Raw genomic sequence first — 17018 nt, 5'->3', positions numbered from 1 at the left:
GCACCCGCCACGAAAGAGCTTCAGTGCCTCGACAGGGGTATTATGCGCTATGTAAATGCAATTACATTTAGAAATCATTGTAAACTGCTTTCCTACAAGATAATTTACAGGGGATATTGTAACGTGAAGTGATTTTAAACTATCCAAATGTGTGTTTTTAAAATGAGCTTATTAGCTGAGTTGTTGGGGTGTGGCACGGCTTGTGATCTCATCTGCAGTAGGTGTAGCTGTTATTCATATATTTGGACTAAGGTTGTAATTGGTGGGCTAAGCAATTAAACCTTTTAAACCAGATTGTGACAGAGTCCTAGGGGGCGCGTGGCGGGCACATTACAAGGCGATCTGCTTTACATGGCGCATACGACAGCTACAGTGTCCCCAAAGGTTCAAAATCAATTCCCCGTTGCTCTGACAGTTTCAACAGAGTGAATTGTTCTCACAGTGGAAAGAGACGCTCCTCCGTCTGAGATGCATCATTGACTAAGATCTATAAAATCTCCATTTTCTGAGATGAAAATCTGTCCCGGAGTTATTAAGCCGGTTTTAATTACAAACACAATTGAGAGAGCGCAATCTGCACGGAGCCGTCGCGATAACTAATAATGCCCCCTTTTAAAGCCTTCCATCTGCCAGATAAGTGTACAACTGCTCGTTAAAGACCTCTTCTCTTAGCGTGAAGAGCGCGACGGAAGCGGATGCTTATCGGTATGAGATGCGCATCGAGGGGGGAGGGCGCGGCGGGTGTCGGGGAGGAGAGGCGTGTGTTTAACAAGGCAAGAGTCTGTCAGAAAGCACTGTCACTGAGTTCAAGAGACGAGGGCCCGAGGTGCGCCACTGCAAGGCACTCTTCGCCTCATTACGCCGTGTTTTCGCCCGGGTGCCTATCATCCTTCCCATGGCATTGCTGCGTCCCCTCGCTTCACAGACAGGGGGCGCAGGGGGACCCTCCGAGTCCGATGATTGAGTGGAAGCTTTACAATTGCGACGCTCAGGCGGGGTGTATGGGCAGAGGAGACTTTCTCTCGTGCTGTCTGGGGCAAGAGGCACATTGGTGGTGCAGCCGAACTAGCCTTCAGATATGGAAGGAATAGTGAACGGTCTCTGGTGGGAATGCTGATTGAAGCATCCGAAAAACAACACGCAACACTCTACAGAACGTATACAAAAATACATTTAATACCGTGTTTGACCGGGTATGGCTTGGTACTGAACCACGGTGTCGCGCGTGCAAGTGTTTAGGAAGGGAAAGGTCACCGGTGAAGGGCACGTTATCTGCTGACGCACACTGTCCATGGGATGAGCGGCTGTCACACACGCCCGTCACCGCCACACTGGCGTCTGGAGGAGACGCAGGAGGTCCGGGAGGCATGAGCAGATGTTTGGGTTCCACTTCTTTCGCAGCCAGCTGGTACAAACTGTGACGTGAGGCACGTTGCCTTTTCTGTATGCCCTCAAAAAATGGCTTATCTACGAGTGCTTACAAGCTTCCGTCCTTATAGTGTCATTGGATGTTTCTTATCTGTACAGGGGTTTGTCTTACATGCTTCCTCACACAAACCTTGGGTGCTCTGTGTGTGTGCAGGGCACAAGTCGAGGGTAGACGTGGGTAGACAGCATCAGCCCATTTTTCTCACAAGGTGGACGCCGTCTACACTGGCAAGAAGTTGGGCCCCACAGAAATATGCTAAACTTATCCCGGTGTATTGTTTAGACACTGGGACACATTCAGCAGCCCCTGTAAATTGTCTGCCATGCAAGGAGGGGACTTACCAAATTGTAGCTGGTCCATAACAAAGGCCAAAGTTAAGGGGCCATCAGACCTCTTTTCGTTGGGAGTATCCTGGCTGGAATCTATGGGGAGCCTCACACCTATCTGCAATTGCGGGGAAACAAAGGCACACAGCTTATCACTTCATGAGTACATTTAAGAGAGGCAGGCTTTTGACTTTGTTCAGTCCCTGTGTAGAAGAAATATCCATTCAATGTCAGAATGTCATATGTGTTGGTTTGTCCCAGTATTTACCCAAATGACAATTTAAATACCTCTATTTTGTTTTATTTCATTTAGAGCGCTATAGTGCTACTCAACCAAGTCCAGAGTATCAGAAAACCCTACATTACACGTACAGATTATAACAAGTAACAAAAGGATCTCTATGTTAAAACCAATAACTCATTTACTAATTTACTTAAAATAAAAATATGTGAAATGTATGTTCCATAATGTGCTATGCAGGAGACATATTAACCCTCTATGATACTTTGATTCAAAACTGGGACTAGATAAAACTCAGATCCCTCCAGCAAATACGTTAACCTCAAGAGTTATATTAGCATCATTATTATTCCCTGAGATTTACCAGGCAAACAAAGATCTCTGCAGCAGGTCTCTAAACTCCATAAGATGCAGTTTTGGCAGTAAGAAGAACAGGTTTACTGCCATGTGTCTTTTTTGTTGCCAGTGTCTTTGTTGCAGTGTTTAAAACAATATTTATATAAGTTGAGGCCCAGATATTGCTTCAGGTTTGTGTCACTTTTTTGCCACATCCCTGACGCAAAATGTAATTTGTTAAATATTGTAAAGCGCTCAAATATATTCATGATAGACCTGCTAAACATATGTGTGAGATCATAATATCTGATGTCACTTCTTGTGATGTCACTTACTGTGAGGTCATGAGCTGTAATTCCACTTCCTGTGATGCCATGTGCGATGTCATGCACTGTGATGTCACGTGCATTGATGTTAGTTGCATACTGCCTAACTTGGTTAGTCCTCCCCACTTCTGTTTTCTTAGGACTTGTGCACTGTATGTGTGCGCATGCATGTGTCCGATCTCACTGGCACTAGAGTAGCGTACCAGTGCCTCTGATGTTGAACTAGAAGAAGCTTTCTTGATTCTGCGCTCTTTGTTATTCTTTCTCAAGAATGCGAGTGTTTAGAGCACTGTGCGCTGAATCCTTTCACTCATTGGACTCCCATCCTTGCAGAGGAGAGTGAAGTGCACAGCACCAGGGGCTTTTTGTCCTAAGTACCAATTGAGTGCAATAAAATTCCTAAACTGCGTAATTTTCTAGCTCTACTTCCTGCGTTATCATCCCTGGAACCTGTATTGTATCTGATGCCACCAGTGACACACGCCATGCTGCTCCGGTGTGGACTCCTGTCCAACCAATGGATGGCCTGGCCGGGGAATCCAATTATCAACTGAGACAAACTCTCCCCGGAGACCCAGGGAGAGAGAGTGTATTAATTCGCCTTGCCACCTGCAGCCCTTCAATCCAGCCAATGCATGTGAAGTGTGATTCTTCCAGTTCAGATAGTAGGATGCCATTAACTCTCTGTATGTGTCCTCTGCAGTGGCCATACCCCTATAACCGTCACCGGCTCCAACCTGGACGTCATTCAAGAACCGAGGATCCGGGTGAAGTTCAATGGACGGGAGTCTGTCAATGTAAGTATACACGCTCTTTGTTTTTTTTCCTACTGCAGGGTACCTATTGAAACATGGATGACAACTTGATTGAATTGCACTTTAAATATCTGCCCCATGATGCCAAAAAGCTGAACAGGCAAAAATAAACACATCACAGATTTGTACCAACAATGAAATCCAAAAAGATAGGTCAGGTGAATTGGTAGAAGAAGTTGGGTTTGGTGAAAAGGGAAAGTTTTAACTGGCACGTCAAGTTCTGAATGGGTAGCAAACAGTAAATGTCTGAAGAAGACATTTCATCAGATGTGTTAAACTTCTACACTGTGCGTCCTCACACCAGTGCAAGATGGCTGCCATACAGCAATGGCGTCAGTGTGGTTAGTCAATGTTGGTAGTTTCCTATGACAACTACCAGACTTCCAATCTTTACTTCATTCAAAGACTCAGGCAAACTTGTCGTTTTCAATCAGCTCTGATTTTTCCGCTGTTGACTGCCAGTCTCTACCCCGCTTTCAGAGATTGTTCAATTTAGCCTCATGGCTTTCAAAATAAACACGAGGAGCTCGGGTTCTGAAACGTTTACACAAAGTCACGCACTCATGTCAGTTCCACAGTTTTGGAAATTTGCCAATCACGGCCACTAACTGAGTAAAGAATCTTGAACAGTGAGGCAGACTAGAACGTCCATAAGAGCAATGATATATATAAAGCCAGTACTTTTAAATTTAAATATTCTTGTGTTTTCTTGCGTTGCTGAATTCTGGGAGCTGACCTGATTTTCATGTATCTTAGTTTGACATGAAAAGGAACTTAAAAAACTTGAGAAAACTGCTTTGTATCAGATGACACAGTTCAGTCAACTAGGGAAGCTGTGATTAGAATTTATGGGTCCTAGGGCAAAGAACATAACTGCTAGATCACATCTCCAACCGAGGTTATGCTGCATATAACTAAACACTGAAAAACAGGGTTAAGAATACATGCTGCAGTCGAACGGGAAATTAGCAAGGGAGACCTGGACCTGTGCTGTGATGAGTATTTCACGTGCCTCTTGGTGGGCGCAGTAGAATTAGATTTCTCTGTGTTGAACAGCTGACGCTCAGCTGAAGGAGGGTCAAGATAAATGGAGCAGTGAGTCACCAAACCTGATTTTGAGAAGCTTATTTTCAATAAAAGAAAAATGACCTTGAGCATATAGAGGAGTAAACGCTCTTCTCGTCCACAGTCCATTTTGCTGTCGGCCTGCGTGCACTGGTACCAATTGCCCCAAGGCCTCGAGCTACACACATATCCAGTATGCTCCTGAAAACCTGTCAGCTCCTTCCCCTTTGGCCTCGTCTTATGTGTGTGGGATTTGAAGGTTTAATAAGAGCTTTGCGCTCTTTGTTATTTATTCTGTTATTGTCTTCATAATTCATTTCTGCTGAAAGGCTGTACATAGAATGTGCTCGCGCCACGCAGGGCAGGGCTACCTCAAAGCGGCCTGGATTGAAAATGCTGTTTACCTCAGGTTTTTTTAGAGTTCTTTTTAATGTAATGTACTGTACAAATAATTCTCACACTGTTGTATCTCATGAAAAGAACCCCCCTGATGCAAATGGTAGTATGTGTACGGGGCTATAAAACTTGGCCATTGAAGTGGTGGTGGCGGGGGGAGGGTGCTTAGGGAGGAGGGGGGATAGGTAGAGCCACTACACTTGATATTGGTGGGCAGAATTTAAACTGAATTTTAAATGCCTTTGATGTTCATCAAATATCAACTCCAGATTCACCTTTTGGGAGTTCACTAGGCAAAGTTTGATTTAATCACATACTGATTAAGGGAAAAAGGGACAAAGAATTACGCTGTCAGAAACGGCCGATCACGTCGTTTCCTACTGCAAAAATAGGATGTACAAAACAGAAACTGAAATTTGGTAACACGTTACCGAATCGCTATTTATGTTTGCGATTCAGTATTTGGAAGGGGCGTGTTTAGGGTGTCCCTTCCAAATACCGAATCTGAATGGGATGTATGAATGTTTTGTGACCGAATTACTTTCCAAAACATTCATATTTTACCAACTCCTTGAAGGAGGTGGAAAACAAATATTTTTTAAAAGCAGGCAATGAAACTGCAGAGATTCATTTTTATTTTGTAAATGCATCCTGTTTTTCTTTGAGGAAAACGGACTGTATTTTTAATAAAAAGAGTGCTTTATTAAAATGCAGTCCCAGACATGGTAGTCTGCTGACCTCAGCATGTCACCCTCCATCCCTGTGATGGCAGCAATTCCTAATGGGTCGCAAATTGTGACCTACCTCATTAATATGCATAAGGTAGGTCTATTTGTGATGCACCAGGATTCGCTAATGAAACTCATAAGGGTTTCATACATTAGGAATACCGACTTCCTAATTGAGATTCGGAGAGAATCGCAATTAGGAAATCAGTATTCCTAATGCTTTTATATCTGGCCCTATATAATTTAACTTAAAATTTTGTATTTTTCAAATTGAAGTCACATTTTTTGTGCAGAAAATAATTTCCTGGTTTTAAGTTTTAAGGCTTAAAATACACATCATGCACTGATGACAATAAGTCTGGGTAAGAAATATTAGAACATTGGAATGTTGGGAGCTCCATTGAAGACAATGAAGTGGGTCAGGGCTAATAATGGTTGTTTGTCTTTCTGTTTCTCCCTTTTTAATTTAGAACAGTCTACCCTCAGTATACCATATAGTCCTTCTTTCTCAGGCTATACTGGTTCTTAAATGCCCTCTCCCTTGTTTTAGTCCTAAGTCGACTTGGGTTCAGGGCCTTTAACATCCAGTTTAGCCCTCAGCAGTGTGCCATACGGCTATTTAGGAAAAGATTTATGTGTGTCCATTGTTAATCCCAGGTGTATTTGTTACTGCTTTTTTTAAGTGTTTATCAGTTGTGGATCTGTAATTATATAAAAAAACATGTTTGGTTCCGTACATGAGGTGTTTAAGGTTTCAGTTAAAGTTTCGATGCAATGGAAAATGTAAGGGATGATACGGATGAGCTCGAGTAATGAACTGATTGGTTCCTAATGGTGTGGGAAAAGTTACAAATAGTGTTGAAGCTCATGTTGTTTTAACTAGTGCTCACACAGTTAGTCAGTACTGCAGTTTCCCTTTAGACTCTGAGTGTGAAGCTTTATGGTAAACACGTATTCCTTTCCGTAAGACTTCTACTGAATTCTGATCATGCTGACACTTTCTATACTCTCCAATTTGAGGCCCTAGGTAAATGATCCTATATTTGATACTTGTGTAGGAGAGAGAGGAGAAGTTTCTTTATGGGACACCTATTCCTTATACTTATTTTATTTGTATTGTGGCTGTTACTATTCTGTACCTTATCTTATTGTTGCTGAACCCACTGAGATATTTCAGCTTGCCAGCTACATTGCTGTATCCTTTGCACTTATTCCTGGCATGTTTATATACTGGACTAATTAATAACCTGAAATAAATCTGTGTTAAATACAGTTAGTGATTCCTGGTCTTTATTGTGGAGTCACATTGGCTTCACAAGATAAAAAATGTATTTTTGATGTTTGCTCCCTTTCAGTGTTCCATGTCTCCTAACAAAAGTCCATATGACCAATGGGGAATTTTTTTTGAAGACTTTACTAAGAGATTGTGGTACACTTCCCTACACGCTTTCAACATTCTAAGCTCAGTGTGTCATATAGTACTTCTGTCTCAGGCTATACTGTTTTTTAATGCCCTCTCCCCCGTTATAGTCCTGAGCGGACTCGGATTGAGGGCCTTTAACAACCAGTAGAGTCCTCAGCAGCAGGCCATAAGACTATTTAGGAAAATATTTATGTGTGTCCATTAATAATCCCAGCTACAGTTGTTACGGTTTTGTTTAAATGTTTACCTGTTTTGGACTATTAATTATATATTTTTAAAAAACTGTTTGGTTCCGTATTCAACTTTTGGGCAAAAGCATGCGTTGTTTGTCAGTATTAAACCAGCTACTCTTTTCTACTATTCATATCTCTGAAAAAGTAGTACTATGACCATATTGTTGAATATCAAGAAGATCCAAGGAGTCCTTTCAGCATCTAAGTGGGCTATAAGCTGTGCATCTGACGTCAGTCTTACATGGAAGCCAGGTCTCCCAAAGAAAGCAAACACTCAAAATAGTGCAGTAGCCTAAAACAATAGTACTAGGCAAATATTTTCATATTTACTTATATATATACTTAAATGTACTTATATTTAAATAAAAAACAAGGCAAGTCCTAATGTGCCAAATGTACCAAGTTTAAAGCATCACTTTTAAGAGCTATGTCTGTTCTCCCTATATGGCTGGGTTTGTCTCGTGTTCCAGGACGTCTTGGTGACGTTGAGGTTAGCTGATATGCATGGAGAGAGGAAGAGAGTTTGGGGCCACAGAACAGTAAGACCCTGGCTGGGTCAGTTGCATGTATGCAATGCTAGGCCCAGTGGTGTAACATAACTTGAGGGGGCCCTTCTGCAAACTACATGGAGGGGGCCCCCAACCCAGTCAGGAGTTCTCAGGCCAGGGGCCTGCAGCACGTGCACAGTGTACTGTGCTGAGGAGGTCCCCTGGAGCTCGGGGGCCCTCCCACACCGCAAGAGCTGCAGGGGCTAATGTTATGCCACTGGCTTGGCCCAGTGCCTGCAGAATATGACTAAGAATATCTGTGTACTGTTTCCCCAAATCTTGATGGGCTCTTTGTGTTGTTCAACTTCGAACTGTGGGTCTCTCTTTTCAGACACTTTCAGCATTTCTTCTTTTAAGTCTGAGGGTAGACTGTTCCTGATCTTCGGACCCCAAATGGAGGGTCTATGGAGATGGAGGGATTTGCTGGAAGATGCACCTGTAGTAATGTCCTCTCTGATGGATGAGCGAGTAAGCGGAAACATCTGATGGTGCATGCCCCTATGTGCCCTCACCTGATTGGATAATGACTGTTTGTCGAGCCTTCCATCTGACTTGCCTCGCTCCAAAAGCGCCTAGAGAAGTCCTTACCCCTTTATCTGTCCTTCCGGCCGAGGTTGGAGGTGCTCACAGACTTTCTCAATCTCCTGGACCTGTCATCTCACCAGCCGAGCAGCCTCAAGCTAAGCGAGAGAGAAGGACCTCCAACAGAGACCTGACACAGTCACTGAACCTCCTCTGTCAAATTTACAGACATGGTGGGATTGCACAAATCCGGCGCCACACATTACAGAAAGTCTCTTACAGCCCCTTCTCTAAACTATCAGCTTGCTGCCTTTTCCGGCTCCTTGCTTTTATCTTTGCTCATGGCACAAGCTTTATTTTTTCTTTGATTTCATAATTGTGTGGAATGTTTGCCTTCCCGTCTACCTCTTCCATTGCTTCAGAATGACTTTGATCCACCTTGACACAACCTCCTCAATAGGACCTGAGGAGAGATAGGTTAGTATTACACTTAACATCCACCTCATTCACTGCGTGTTTCTGCGAAGGTGACGCATGACGTGGCCTATTAGTTGAATGTATGTAAAGTCCCAGAGTTCTGCGACATGTCACAAATGTTTTTCCATTTTTTCCTTTCACCACAATTTCCCACATGATGCCTCTTTTCACGACTTTTGTCGAACTACCATGACTTTTTTTGTGGGCAGAAAGTGGTGGACGAAGATGTGACTGAACCACACTGCGTGCCAGTAGTTCTGATTTTGGCTTTACTTAAAGTTGCACTAACAATCAGATTTTCAATTCGCACAGGACAGAAAGCCGAACAAACGCATCCCAGGCAGTGAAAGCGTGTGCTGAGCAGAGAACACGTGCAGGACAGAGGGCAGGGAACATGTGAAGGAATGTGTGAGGACTGCATTTCAGCACTTTTTATGAGGGGGGGTTATTTTTTAATTAAGTGAGCTACTTCTCCGTGGTCTGAAGCCAGGGAGGTGAAGCTGTGGGCCCCATGGGCCAAAGATTCCAACGAGATTACATTTCTCGACTTGTGCGCTCAGCACTTTCTCATCTTCGCACCAACAGAAAAATAATAATTCTTGTCCTGCTGAGTGGGAAAAATAGAAGAAGAAACGTGTGTGTGCTCCGGCACTGCAGTCCACCCAAGTATACTGAATGAATCAAATGCATAGGTTGGAGTTACTCTAAACGATAGAGTGCCCAGCATATTGCAAGAAGAAGCGGTGGCGATGCTATTATTAGAGGTAGGTGTTTTTGTGTGGGAGAAGGGTGTGTGTGTGAGTGGGGAGGAAGTACTTTGTGTGCCTGTGTGTATGTGTTTTAAATGAAGTTTTACTTTGACTCCACAGCTTTTATTGTCAATCAACAATGCACTGTAAACCATTGCGCACGAGTGCTAAGTGTACAGACATCAGTACACACTGTAGTCTAATAATAGAGCTTATTCGCCAGCTCTTTCATCATGTGAAAGGAGTGGTAATGTATTCACTGGTTTAATACAATGTCAGAAGTATCCAAATGGAAACTATCCCATCTCGATTATGTTCGCATTCTTGCTATACACTAAATTAAAACAAACAGTACAGGCTCGGCAGGAAAACCTCACGTACATCCAGCACAAGTTTGATATACAGCCTGCAGTCATCTTTCGCCTGTGAATGACACCTTTAGTTTATGGTGGGGCTTTGTTTTCATAGTCCAGTGGATGAGCCGCCATTGCTGTACGTAGCACAGAGGCCTACAGCAGCAGATAATAAGGAGGAGCTAAGAGCTCAATGAGAAGCGGTGCTTTTTAGGTTGAGTGCGCAAGTCCTCTGGCCTGTTGCAATCTATCCGTGGGTTTTTAATCCCACCCACCGCACGCCCATCACTATCACTCGTTCATGGGCTTGCCTTTTAAAAATCCTTTGTTATCATTGGTAAATGCTTTACCTTTATCCGTCCTTGGGGCAGTTATGTTACCTCCTTGGCCATTGACCCTGTTACATGGATAATTGAACGTCTACCGATATGTTTGACTGTGAGCAGACTTCGTTTTCCTTTTGTGTCTCTCCTTCGCGCTCATGGCAGCCCTGGCGCTTTGAATCGGCCTGCTTATGTCAACTGTTTTACTTTTTGTTTTCAATTTATCTGGCAAGAAAAGTCGAGTTAGGAATTTACAACATTAATAGCTCTAACTTAGAGCAAACGTGAGACCCATTGCATTGCAAATGTTTGTTTCTGACCTTGTCACTTGGGAAATCCATTTCTCCCTTTTACCTGTTGCCATCCTAAATACATGTACATATAAAATAAATAAAAATATGGTTTAATATAACATGAAAATTGTCTCTTTTGAGATTCCTTTCTTATGTTATGTTTTACAAAAGTTGAAATATGAGCATACTCACCTTGTTTGTTAAACATCAAGTTCATCTAGACTCTATATAATACTTTGGAGGAGTAGCTCACTAGTTCAGATCTTGTAAGTCCATGCATTGAGTGCTCCAATGGTTTATAACTTGAACGCCATTACACTGGGTAATAGTAACACCTGTTATTTACACCACTTCTAGAATTCCATAATGTTAGAAATGGGGTCTCTAGTTGGCAGCCAGTTTGCACCCTGTCCAAGTAGGGACCCTCACTCTAGTCAGGATAAGGGTGATACCCACTCAGATAAACCCTGTTCACCTCCTTGGTAGCTTGGCACGAGCAGTCAGGCTTATCTCAGAAGCAATGTGTAAAGCATTTGCACATAACACACGGTAATAAGTGAAAGCACTACAAAAGGACACCACACTAGTTTTAGAAAAAATAGCCAATATTTATCTATATAAAACAAGATCAAATACTATAAAAATCCGACATACAGTAATAAAAATATGAATTCTGCAAGATGTACTAAAAAATACAGTTCCTTAAAGTCGAGAGCTCCACCTGAGGCTATCACGGCGTCGTGATCAACAAAACCAACAGTTCAGGCCGGCTGCGGAGTCGTGGGCCATCTATGGTGTTGGGAAGACCGCAAACAGTACCTTTGGAATTGCAGGGCATTGTGATCCTCACGATGAGCTCTGGAAAGCGGCATTGCTGGCGTTGCGGTGTCAGTTCCAGAGTTGGTGCAGGAGTCATCAGGCCCTTGAAGTCACACGCGTTGCAGATTGAACTCCGGGCTGATGAAGTCAGGAGCGCTGGCATGGATGGCGTTGGGGCTGTGGTGGGAAGTGGGACGATGCGATGTGTGGTGCCCACAGGTCACAGTGCAGGCAGCAGCTCGGTGACGGCGTCCAGCAGCGTTGGTGAGAACTATGGCTACGGTGTGAAGTGGGGCGGTGGAATGTGCAGTGTCACCAGGTAATGGTGCAGGCGGAAGCATAATCATTGCTGAAGCGATGTCACGGTAGGCCCAAGCTGGCGGTATGGGACAGTGCTTCGTGACCCTCGCGAGCGGTGTTCTCAGGCCACGGTGCAGACAGGGATGCCTGGTGACAACACTGGAGTTGATGATGCTGGCATCGGTGGACCGGGGCTGCGGGAAGGGACGGTGCTTCGTGTCCCTCACGAGTGGTCTCCACATGCCACGGTGCAGGCAGCGGCACTGGTGTCAACAGGAGCAGCGGCATCTGGGATGCCCAGGCTGCGGTGTGAGCAGGGGATGCCAGAGTGCGGGGCCCACAGGTCGTGGTGGGAGCAGCGGCTTGGTGAAGTTGTCCGATGACAACGTCGGTGAGACCAGAGTCGCTGTGCAAAGTAGGGCAGTGCGGCTCCGTGCGGCATCAGCAGGTCATGGTGCAGGCTAGTGGCGTTGTTGGCGTCTTCTCAGTTGTTTCTCCTCTTGAACAGAACAAAACACACAGTTCCCAGTGCTGAAGTCTTTGGTGTCCCTGAGACTTCCAACAGGAGGCAAGCTCTACTCCAAGCCCATGGAGAACTTTCTTGAGCAGGACACACAGCAAAGTTCACCCTTTACACTCTTTTTAGGGAGATGCAGCAACTGCAGGCCAGTCCAGCAATCAACACAGCAAAAGGACAGTACTCCTCCTCCAGCTCTTCAGCTCTTCTCCTTGGCAGAGGTTCCTTTTGATTCCAGAAAGGTTCTAAAAGTCTGGGGTTTTGGATCCAATACTTATTCCCTCTTTTTCCCTTTGAAGTTGGCAAACTTCAAAGCAAAGTCCCAAGTGTTTGTAAGACCCTTCCTTGTCCAGGCCAGGCCCCAGACACACACCAGGGGGTTGGAGACTGCATTGTGTGGGGGCAGGCACAGTCCTTTCAGGTGTAAGCGACCACTCCTCCCTCCACTCCAGCTCAGAAGGCTCATCAGGATATGCAGGCTACACCCCAGCTCCCTTTGTGTCACTGTCTAGAGAAGAGGTGTAAACAGCCCAAATGTCAAACTGACCCAGATGTGGAATCCCCAAACAGGCAGAGTCACAGAATGGTTTAAGCAAGAAAATACCTACTTTCTAAAAGTGGCATTTTCAAACTCACAATCCAAAAACCAACTTCACTAAAAGTTGTATTTTTAAATTGTGAGTGCAAACACCCTAAACTCCATATTTCTATCTGCTCTTAAAGGGGATCTGCGCTTTAAAGTTATTTAAAGGCAGCCCCTATGTTAACCTATGAGAGAGATAGGCCTTGCAACATTGAAACCCAAATCTGGCAGTATTTTACTGTTAGGACATGTAAAACACACCAGTACATGTCCTACCTTTGACATACACTGCACCCTGCCCATGGGACTACCTAGGGCCTAACTTAGGGGTGCCTTACATGTATAAAAAGGGAAGGATTAGGCCTGGCAAGTGGGTACACTTGCCAAGTCGAATTGTCAGTTCAAAACTGCACACACTGCAGTGGCAGGTCTGAGCCACGTTTCCAGGGCTACTAATGTGGGTGGCATAACCAGTGCTGCAGGCCCACTAGTAGCATTTGATTTTCAGGTCCTGGGCACCTCTAGTGCACTGTACTAGGGATTTACCAGTAAATCAAATATGCCAATCATGGATAAACCAATCACCAATACAATTTTTATCGGGATCACTTGCACTTTAGCACTGTTCAGCAGTGGCAAAGTGCACAGAGACAACAAACCAGCAAAAACAGAGTCCAGTATACCATAAAAACAGGAGTCAAAAGGCAAAAAGACAGGGGAGACACGCCAGAAAGCTGCCAGATCTAACACATAAGAAACTGAAGATTTGACTTTTCAACTAATTAACCAACCCACCCTATCATAGGCAGGGCTAGGCACGCACACATCTGCTCAGCGCTAGGATACCCTAGTGGGTGATAGTGCGTTTTACAAATGTTCATGTTTTGACTTTCCAGTTGCTGGAAAATGGAAAAAAATAGAATGTGAATAGGTAGCTCTAGTGATATGAGTATATTTATGCATAGCATACTACGTTGATTGTTTAAAACATGACTATTTTGCTGAAATTCATAGATTCTCTACAGGGAGAATTCCACACAATGAATATTGTATTCATGCCATGAGAGCTTTCTTTATATTGGACACTGACTACTGTAGAGCACCTCCTTGTGGCTCACTGATGCCGATGGTGCTGATCTGAATATTGAAGCGAACAAGTAAAGTGGAAGCTAGTGGCAAACTCGTCTATATCCACCACACCATATTTAGTGGGAGATTAGGGTGACTCGTTATTGGTTGTTCAGGAAACTTTTTTATGCTTACTCTTTATTTTTTCTATTTTGAGTTTTGATCTGATTTTAACGAGTGAAAGGAATTAATATAATCCTTTTCGACAGGCCTAGGTGGTACTAACATTACTACGGTGCAATTCGAGAGGTGCACAGTACTTCCCACTCTACTCCTCACTTTGTATTTTTTGCAAAGTTTCAGAATTCTGTTAAATGTTACTCACCTCTGGACTTTTTCCTTAAGTATACACTACAGGGGCATTTTGTTCTACAATGGTCCCATTGCATTGCAGAATTGGAACAACACTGAATCAATTTTGTTATGCAGCAATGAAGAACGTTCAGAGATTTTGTACGTTGCTGTGTAAGACTTCCAGTACATCGAGGAGGCGAGGAAGATGGGAGTGGAGGGGAGATCCTCTTAGCTTGGTGTAAAAGGCTTTGGCCTAAGTTGTTCTCTTGATAGTCCATTAGGTGTTGTTGCAGCCACTTGTATACAGTGTGTGGGCACTGGGTACTGGTGTTCAGTGTATGCAGGTAAGCTGCACAGATTGTACTTTGCAAATACCATTCTCCAGGTACCGTCTTAGTGTTATTGCCACACCCATGTTTCTTTTCTCCCTCCAGGGTCCTAGCCAAAAATATACTTGTGACTTCACAATGGGTATCACTAACATACCAAAGGTCAAATGTTGCTACCAAGGCCTTAGCAAATGCCATGCTCTCACTGGCCACTAAAGGGCCCAGTTGCACCAATCAGTAAAACAGCCAATAGAATACTCTGCCTGGCCACTGGTTTTCAGTGCTACGCTATGGCTGCTTAACCCATTCAGATACTTTGCTAGTGTCATATTTGAAATGAACTTCCATGCAGGTGAAAGTTTCAACCTATTTCAAAGAGTCCAGCAGCCAGAGGATTTCAGCGCCTTCATATACTAGTATAGGTTTTATGGGTTAAAACCTGACACCTGCTTGAAACACTGTTTGAGGATGGTGAGCCCTGCCTCATTCTGTGCCATCTGAATTCAACCTTTAACACTTTTGATCGTACTAGAATTGGCATAGAGGGCACAGCACTGAACTAGTTTAAAACATAGGGCCAGATTTGGAACTCAGCGAACGGTTTACTCCATCACAACAGTAACGGATATCCTGTCCACCAATATCTAAATCCCATTATGTCCTATGGGGTTTAGATTTCAGCAGACGGGGTATCCGTCTGCAGAGTTCTTAATCAGGCCCATAGTTTCCTATCTGCACTGGACTAGTAAAATTGGAAATTCGTTCTCTGGCCCATTGTTAGTGCACTGGTTTCTGTCCTTCAGTCTATTCATAAAATCTTTGTAGATTTACTCTTGCATCTTGGGGTGTCCTTCTATAAATATAGAGGTAGCATCAAAGTGAAGTGTATTTGAAGATTGAGGTCCATGAATCTCTTAATACCATAAGACCTGTAAAAACAAGCATGGCCAGCATTCAGCAATAGATGACCTACCAACATCTAAAATTCAGTGTTTCAACACTGATTCCTTGCTCATCACCCCAAAGTCCAAAAACCTGGTAAGACAAAAATGGTTAGACTCCATTGGAAGCACACGTGTCATTCCAAAATTGTGATATTGGCTAAATTGTGCCGTTTCATCTTTGATAAAATACTATACTTGAATTCACACATCCAGGCCATGGTCAAATGAGCCAGCATTCACTTACGCCAACTGAAAAAAACTCAAAACGCCTTTATTCTGAACATAGAATTGGAAGCGCTATTGGTCTCTATGCTGGACTGTGGTGAGTCTCTTCTTCTCTCCCAAAACCATTAAAAGCTGTGCTTCGCCCTGTTGCTCGGCTCCTAACTAGTGCAAAAAGAATGGGGCAATTTACAAAGGTAACCACGAGTTCCTGAAGTTATACTACAGGCATAGGAGCCAACTATAAGCTAATGTTTTGGTTTTGGTGGATTACTTTTTTTAATGATCTTTTTTTGGCACAAATGAAAAACTTTAATACTCATCTACATTCCAAACTGTGTGTCTAGTTCACAAAGGCATTTAGATGTATGTGATTTAGTACTCCCACAGCTTTATTTAACATGCTCATAAATGCCTTTGTGAATTTGCCCCTCCAACCACATCTTGCCTACCCTAGTTAATGTTCATTGTTACCCATTGAGGCACACTTCTTTCGAAACGTCGCCTGCAAATCCCTCAAACTCAATGGTCGTGAATTCTTGACTCACGCCTTTGAACAGTCTCACAATTGAAATATCATGACTTAAAACAGATCACCGACATATTTTTGGGAAATGCCCCAAGATTTAGGAACTCACTACCATCTCAAATCAGAAATGCTGTGTTTCACCATGTTTTCGAAAATTCTCCAAGAATCTTTTTCTCCTATAAATATCTGGCCTCCTCCTCCTTCTATCATACTTAAACGAATTCCGTCTTTAATTCAATTTGCAACTTTTGTACGTTGTGACTGTCACAACACACCAATGCTGTATTACTGCTCTCGGAGTTGTATGATGTTTTGAATCCTACATGCTGTACAGCGCAGTGAGGCCACCAGCCTGACTTGCACTTTTTTAAAACATAAAAATAAAAACATGAAATATGCTAATTTGCATAGCAGGAACACAACAAACAGTTTATCCACGATCCCGCACTTCTTTCTGCCAGCAGGGCGAAAAGGAACGTGGGGAGAAGCGGGGGTGTCTACACTGGGGGTGGAACTTTTTAAAATGATAATGCTTCTTATAGATATCCAGCTTCTGGAAACAAACATGCAGTAAGTAAAGCTTCTCCTTGGGTAGAGACCACTAATCCCTACCCTGCTGCTTGAGCAGTTACGTTTTTTATTTGGAAATCCTATGGAGAAATCGCACTTGTGTTTTTTCCCTGCTTAATACTGTGGGTAGGCATTTATAATAACATGGCAAAACAAGCATTGCTAAAGCCAATCCGCGTGGCTTGCCTTTTGAGACCTGA

The 17018-nt window shown here is 43.5% G+C and overlaps 1 protein-coding gene across 1 annotated transcript in view; it reads left to right on the top strand.

The window, feature by feature from the left end:
• The window catches only part of PLXNA2 (plexin A2), a 473762-nt gene that overhangs the window by 382334 nt on the left and 74410 nt on the right, over window positions 1-17018 (top strand). Inside the window, exon 17 of the mRNA XM_069238625.1 lies at window positions 3362-3455. Coding sequence (XP_069094726.1) covers window positions 3362-3455 — 94 coding nt within the window. The remainder of the gene's footprint in view (window positions 1-3361; window positions 3456-17018) is intronic.

Source organism: Pleurodeles waltl, chromosome 6 (genome assembly GCF_031143425.1).
Source record: "Pleurodeles waltl isolate 20211129_DDA chromosome 6, aPleWal1.hap1.20221129, whole genome shotgun sequence".
NCBI classification, from domain to species: Eukaryota; Metazoa; Chordata; class Amphibia; order Caudata; family Salamandridae; genus Pleurodeles; species Pleurodeles waltl.
This window is presented reverse-complemented; position numbering and strand designations above follow the sequence as displayed.